The sequence below is a fragment of the Hypanus sabinus genome, chromosome 11 (assembly GCF_030144855.1).
Source record: "Hypanus sabinus isolate sHypSab1 chromosome 11, sHypSab1.hap1, whole genome shotgun sequence".
NCBI classification, from domain to species: Eukaryota; Metazoa; Chordata; class Chondrichthyes; order Myliobatiformes; family Dasyatidae; genus Hypanus; species Hypanus sabinus.
The window spans coordinates 17,725,922-17,733,299 of NC_082716.1; the positions used below are offsets into that span (position 1 = coordinate 17,725,922).

Below are 7,378 nucleotides of genomic sequence, written 5' to 3' on the forward strand. Positions count from 1 at the left end.
CAATGCATTTCATAGGAAGGATATAATTCTGGAGTTTAGAAGAATGAGGGGGATCTCATTGAAATCTATCAAATATTGAAATGCCCAGATAGAGTAGACATGGAGAACGTGTTTCCTATAGTTAGGGGAGTCGAGAAACAGAGAGCACAGTCTCAGAATAGAGAGTCAACCATTTAGGACAGAGATGAGGAGGAATTTCTTCAGCCAGAGGTGGCAGACTGTGGAATTCATTGCCACAGAAGGTTATGAAGGCCAAGTCATTGGGTATATTAAAAGCTGAAGTTGACAGGTTCTTGATTAGTAAGGGTGTCAAAGGTTACAGGGAGAAGACCTGAGAATGGGGTTGAGAGGGATAATAAATCAGCCATGATGGAATGGCTCTGCCAGAATAAATGCCAGAACAGACTTGATGGGCAAAATGACCTAAATCTGCTGTTTTGTCTTACAGTCCAATGGTGTAATGGAGGGTCCAGAAAAGATGGTTTCAGTGATGAAGGGTTTCACTAACTAAAAGTTAGTGAAATCTAAAAGTGCAGCTGCTGGAAATCTGAGTTAAATGCTGGACCACTCAGCAGGTCACACAGTATCTGTAAAAAGAGAAACAGGGCTAATGAGGGAGAACCCTTCACACACAATGTTTGCAAGACAGAGGAAATGACTGTGGACTTCAGGAAGGTGAATCAGCCCTCACTGAAGAGTCCGCAATGGAAGGGTAAGCTGCTTTAAGTTTCTGGGTGTCAGCATCTCCAAGGATCAATCCCAGGCCTAACACATCAATGCAATCATGAAGAAGTCAACACATATAAACAAACTGGAGGAACTCAGTAGGTCGGGCAGCATCCGTTGAAACGAGCAGTCAACGTTTCGGGCCAAGACCCTTTGTCAGGACTGAAGAAGGAGGGGGAAGGGGCCCTATAAACATCATGAAGAAGGCATGCCAACATCTCTAATTTGTTAGGAATTTGAGGAGATTTGGTATGTCACCAGAAGTGCTTGCAAATTCCTATTAATGTATGGTGGAGAGCATTCTGGCTGGTTGCATCAGAGCCTTCAGATGCTCTTCAATCAGATCACAAGAGGGTTCAAGACTCAACTAGTTTCATCATGGACACAACCCTCCCTGATGTCAAGGGAACTTCAAGAGGTGGTGCCTCAAGAAGGTGGCATCATCATTAAAAGTCCTCACCATCCAGGATGTCCCCTCTTTGCATTACTACCATTGGGGAGGAGCAGCAGGAGCCTGAAGGCACACACACAACAGCTGAGGAACTGTTTCTTCTCCTCCATCATTAGATTTCTGAATGGTCCACGAGCCCATGAACTCTACCTAGTTATTTACTTTTTTAACTATTTATTTAGTTAGCAATTAATTTATAGTAATTATATATCTGCACTGTACTGTTGTAGCAAAACAATGGATCGCACATCATCTAAGACGGTGATAATAAACCCTGTTATTATTCTGATTCGGAGTGGGATGGGACAGAGAGTTAATGGAACGGCCAGCAGGAAGCTGAGGCAGCTCTGGGTATTGAATGTAGGTGCTATGCCGTCACTTAATCTGCACTTGGAAAACATTCTAAACTCTGAATACAGTGCATCAGAATTGCAAGTGAATCACTGTTGCATCTGGAAGGATTGCTTGGGTCACTGGATGGTGGAAGGGATGAGGTGAAAGGACAGTATCATTACTGTACCTTCCATTGACTTCCATTATTAATCTTACTTCGTCAATGTCTTAGCCCCACCATCAGGTACAATGTATTTCCTTTGCCCTATCCATTCATCTGCAGCTGCTCCTTAATTTAAAACTAACTTGTTTTCTCTTTTTTTCCATTTCTGATAAGGGATCAAAGTCAAAGTAAGTTTATTATCAACTTATGTACCATACACGTTACCAGATACATCCCTGAGATACGTTTTCTGCAGGCATTTACAGGAAAATAAAGAAATACAATAGAGTTTATGAAAAACTATGCATAAATAAAGACTAACAACTAATGTGCAAAAGAAGAAAAAGTGCGCAAAGTAATGTATATATAGCATAACAGTGCGACATTATTACAGCTTTAGGCATTGGATTTCAGAGTGCCATCTGGACAGAATCTGTATGTCCTCCCATGGAATGGGTGGGTTTACCCCATATTCTCTGGTTTCCTTCCACAGTCCAGAGACATATCGGGTAGGTTAATTGGTCATTGTGAATTGTCCCGAGACCATGAGTTGTAGAGTCCTTGAAAGTGCTTCCATAGGTTGTGGAATCAGTCCAGTGTTCAGGTGAGTGAAGTTATCCATGCTGGATGGTTCCAGGGTTATACTGTTCCTGAACCTGGTAGTCTGGGAGCTAAGATTCTTGTACCTCCTGCCAAATGGTAGCAGTGAGAAAAGAGTGTGGCCTGGATGGGGGGGAGGGGGGGGCTGGCGGGGTCTTTGGAGATTGATGATGCTTTCTTGTTGCAGCTCTCCTTGAAGATGTGCTCAATGGTGGGGAGGGCTTTTTTCCTGTGATAGACTGGGCTGTAGCCACCACTTTCTGTAGGCTTTTCGGTTCCTAGGCATTGGTGTTTTGATACAAGGTTATGATGCAACCAGTCAGGATAATCTCCACTGTGCATCTATAGAAGGAAATGAAAGACTGAGAGAACGCAGTTTGAAAGACTGTGACAAACTTGGACAGATGATGAGGTGTCGTTGCTCAACCTAATGTTGAGTCTCATTGCAATAACGTAAAAGAGGGAATAGAATGATGGGATAGCTATATTAGAAGCTAGGATTGTCTCAATGGATCAAATGGTCTCATGTGCCATAACGATTCTATGATTGAATGGTGAATGCAGTGAAATAAAATGCTGGAAACAGTCAGCTGTCACTTCTCTGTGGGAACAGAATCAGAGTTGAAGTCAGAGACTTCACCACTCCTCTCTCCAATTCCAACCTCACACCTTCTGAATGCAGTGCTCTCCATTCTCTCTGCACTAATCCTAACCACGCCATCAAATCTTCAGATAAGAGGGGTGCTGTAGAAATCTGGCGGACTGACCTCTACCTTGCTGAATGAGGCCAAGTGACAATTCTTAGACACCTCCCCTTACTTATTCCTCGAACAGGACCCCACTAGGGAGCACCAGACCATTGTCTCCCACACCATCACCGACCTTATTAACCTGGGGATCTCCCATCCACTGCCACCAACCACATAGTTCCCTCACCCTATACCTCCTGTTTCTACCTCCTACCCAAGATTCATAAACCTGTCTGTCCAGGTAAACCCATTGTTTCTGGTTGTCCCTGCCCTTCTGAACTTATACTGCATATCCATCATCAGATTTATCCATCCTGGTTCAGTCCCTTCCTACCTACATCCATGACACTTCACATACTCTTGATCTTTTCAATGCTTTCAAGTTCCCTGACCTTGATCACCTTATTTTCACTATGGATGTCCAGTCCCTACACACCTCCATCCACCATCAGGAAGGCCTCAAAGCTCTCCATTTCTTTCTGGACACCAGAGCCAACAAGCTCCCCTCCACCACCACTCTCCTCCGTCTGGTGGAACAGGTCCTCATTCTCAATAATTTCTCCTTCGGCTCCTCCCACTTTCTTCAAACAAAAGGTGTAGCCATGGGCACTTGCAAGTGTTCCACTTATGTCTGCCTTTTCGTCAGCTAGGTGAAACAGACTGTGTTCCAAGCCGACACTGGTATCACTCCCCAACTTTTCCTATGTAATATCAATGACTACATTGGTGCTGCTTCCTGCACCTATGTGAAGCTTGTTGACTTCATCAACTTTGCCTCCAACTTCCACCCTGTCCTCAAATTTAGCTAATCCGTTTCCAACTCCTCCCTCTGCTTTCTCAATGTCTCCATCTCTATCTCTGGAGCCAGCTTATCTACTGCTATCTTTTAAAACCCACTGACTCTCACAGCCTCCTGGACTATTCCTCTTCCTGCCCTGTTACATGTAAAAATGGCATCCCCTTCTCTCAAACCCTCATCTGCTCTCAGAGTGAGGCTTTTCATTCCAGAACGAAGGAGATGTCATCCTTCTTCAAAGAAAGGGGCTTCCCTTCCTCCACCCTCTGCCATTTTGTGTACGTAGGCCCTCATCCCATGCTCCTGCCCCCCCCCTCCCATTGGGGATACGGTTCCTCTTGTCCTCACCTACCACCCTACCAGCCTCCATGTCCAGCACATAATTCTCTATAACTTCCGCCATCTCCAACAGGAATCCACCACCAAGCACATCTTTCCCTCTCCCCACTTTCTAGTTTCCTCTGTGATCACTCCCTACGTGACTCCCTTGTCCATCTGTCCCTCACCACTGACTCCCTGCTGGCACTTATCCTTGCAAGTGAAGCAAGTGCTACACCTACCCCTTTACCTCCTCCCTCGCTGCCATTCAGGGCCCGTAACAGTCCTTCCAGGTGAGGTGATACTTCACCTGTGAGTTTGTTGGGGTAATCTACTGTATCCGGTGCTCCTGGTGTGGCCTCCTGTATATCAGTGATAGATTGGGAGACCACTTCGCTGAGCACCTGCGCTCCGTCTGCCAGAAAAAGTGGGATCTTCCAGTGGCCGCCTATTTTAATTCCACTTCCCATTTCCATTCCCATTCCGACATGTCAGTCCATGACCTCCTCTTCTGCTGTGCTGAGGCCACACTCAGGCTGGAGGAGCAACACCTTATATTCTGTCTGGGTAGTCTCCAAGCTGATGGCATGAACATCAAATTCTCAAATTTCCACTAACGCCCCCTCACCCTTTGCCATTCACCATTCCATTTCCCTCTCTCACCTTATCTCCCTCCCTGCCCATCACCTCCTTCAGGAGCTCTTGCTCCTTTCCTTTCTTCTGTGGCCTTCTGTCCGCTCCTATCAGATTCCCGCTTCTCCAGTCTTGTATCTCTTTCAGTAATCAACTTCACCCCTCCCCCTCTCCTGGTTTCACCTGTCACCTGTTACCTTTAACTTCCTCCTACCCCTCCCCACCACTTTCTTACTCTGGCTCCTCATCTTTTTCTCCAGTCCTAATGAAGAGTCTCGGCCTGAAACGTCGACTGTTTATTCATTCCCATTGATGCTGCCTGACCTGCTGTGTTCCTCCAGCATTTTGTGTGTGTTGCTCAAGTTGGAGGCCTTTCATCAGAAGTAAAGATGTTGGAAGGGATAGATAAGACAAACAGGGAATACCTGTGGTAGGGTGAGTCCTTTTGGGATGAATAATGCTGTTAAACAGTGATTATGCTTCTGTGGCTGTTAATAGCAGATCTGTGGGATATTACCAGGAGGTGAGGATGCACTAATAAATAGAGAAGAAGTCGGCCTATATCACAAGTAGATGACTTACAGAGAAAAGCTCGTTGATGATATTGTTATCCCATCTTCTGTGCAACTTAAACCCGCCCTTTCTATCTCCTTTTCCCAGCTCTAACGAAGAATCTCCAAACTGAAATATCAATTTTGTTTATCTTTCCTATAGATGCTGCCTGACTTGTTGAGTATTTTCTGTTTATGTTTCAGATTTCCAGCATCTGCAAGCTTTTATTTGATTTCCATATGTAGTAAATGTTCTACAGAGGCTACCCCGTGACTCATTTGAAATTTGACGTTCTTTTACAGTTGGAAGCTTTACCAAATGGACTCTTTCTGTGCAAGAAGCTGCGGACGTTGCTTGTTGGGAGAAATAGCCTGACAATATTACCTCCTCTGGTGGGCGATCTGGTGAATCTTGTGTCCCTCGAACTTATGGGAAACCAGTTAGAGGTCTTGCCTGAAGAACTGAGCCGATGCAGCTTAAAACAGGGCGGGCTTGTGGTGGAAGAGGTCCTGCTAAACACATTACCTGCTGCTGTCAGAGAACATTTGAAAGGAAGCGATAAAGACCAAGTATAACCGGAACATGTTTTCAAATTGGCTCATCGCTCGCAGAGGCTATGGGAAGAAATCTCCATCTTCTATTCTTGGTGAGGACCTTGGATTGCAGCCATGTGCATTTTCAGCATGAGTTGCTAACAGATGCCAGGCACCCAGGAGACACACATACTCCCCCCCCCCCACCACAAAACATCACTAACGTGACACGGGAATGAGTCGATCTTTGTGAAGTATTGTGTAGTGGGAGAAGGAAATGATTTGAACATTAATCAAGAAACTGAAAATGGCAGTGTAATGATGAACCAGTTATCCCCCTTACAAGGTAACATAAATTTGCTGATTCATGGCTTTTCGTAACATTTGCAGAACATTTAAATTTGCACATTGTATAGTCTGGGAATCTGTGGGTGGGGGTGGGGAGGAGGGGTTATATTGCAGATTTCCAAAGTAAGTATATAAAGTTTTAAATAAAATTGGATTAAAAGACTAATTGATTTCTTTAAAATCCTGAATTCAGTTTCTTTTTTAATGAATAATCTAATTGAAGGCCCACTCCTCCCCACCCCCACATATCCACAATTCACTCTGTGTCAAGCCCTTTGGAAATTCTATGTACTAACATATCTAAAAGATTTATTTATATTTCCTTGCTCTGCACTTTAATCTTATGAATTTGGGGAAACAATTCAGAACATGCAATGAACAGCATTACATTCTTCCTAAAATACACTTGTTGGCCACTGAGTGTATTCCGTGCTCTTCTGCTGCTGTAGTCCAAACATTTCAAGGTTCAACGTGTTGTGCATTCAGAGATGTTCTTCTGCACACCACTGTTGTAACTCATGGCTATACACGTTACTGTCGCCTTCTTGTCAGCTTCAACCAGTCCGGCCATTCTCCTCTGACCTCTCTCATTAACGAGGAATTTAGGCCCACAGAACTGCTGCTCACTTGATTTTTTTGGGGGGAGGGTTTTTTTGCACCATTCTCTTCAAATTCTAGAGACGGTTGTGTCTGAAAATCCTGGAGATCAGTAGTTTCTGAGATACTCGATCTATCCTGTCTGGCACCAACAATTGTTCCCCAAAGTCACTTAATCACGTTTCGTCCCCATCCTGATACTTGGTCTGAACAACAACTGAATCTGTTGTATATACTATTTATTACAAATTACTATAAATTGCACATTGCACGTTTAGATGGAGACTTAACGTAAAGACTTTTACTCCTCATGTATATGAAGGATGTAAGTAATAAAGTCAATTCAGTTCAATTGACAATGTTGGCATGCTTTTATGCATCGGGTTGCTGCCACATGATTGGCTGAATGGAGATTTGCATTAACAAGTAGGTGTACAGGTGTACCTAATAACGTTGCCACTGAATGTATGTTTTGGAAAGATAGAAATGTGTTTAAATATTTTGCATGTGCTTTTGGAATCATTTAGTATGCAGAAGTGATGTGTTTCAGCATCACTCCTTTAAGACACTTCCCAATAC

The 7,378-nt window shown here is 44.1% G+C and overlaps 1 protein-coding gene across 1 annotated transcript in view; it reads left to right on the top strand.

Moving 5' to 3' along the window:
* LOC132401540 (volume-regulated anion channel subunit LRRC8A-like) overlaps positions 1-5,915 on the top strand; it is a 28,047-nt gene extending 22,132 nt beyond the window's left edge. Inside the window, exon 2 of the mRNA XM_059983561.1 lies at positions 5,624-5,915. Coding sequence (XP_059839544.1) covers positions 5,624-5,896 — 273 coding nt within the window. The 3' untranslated portion in view covers positions 5,897-5,915. The remainder of the gene's footprint in view (positions 1-5,623) is intronic.
* Positions 5,916-7,378: the final 1,463 nt, after the last annotated feature.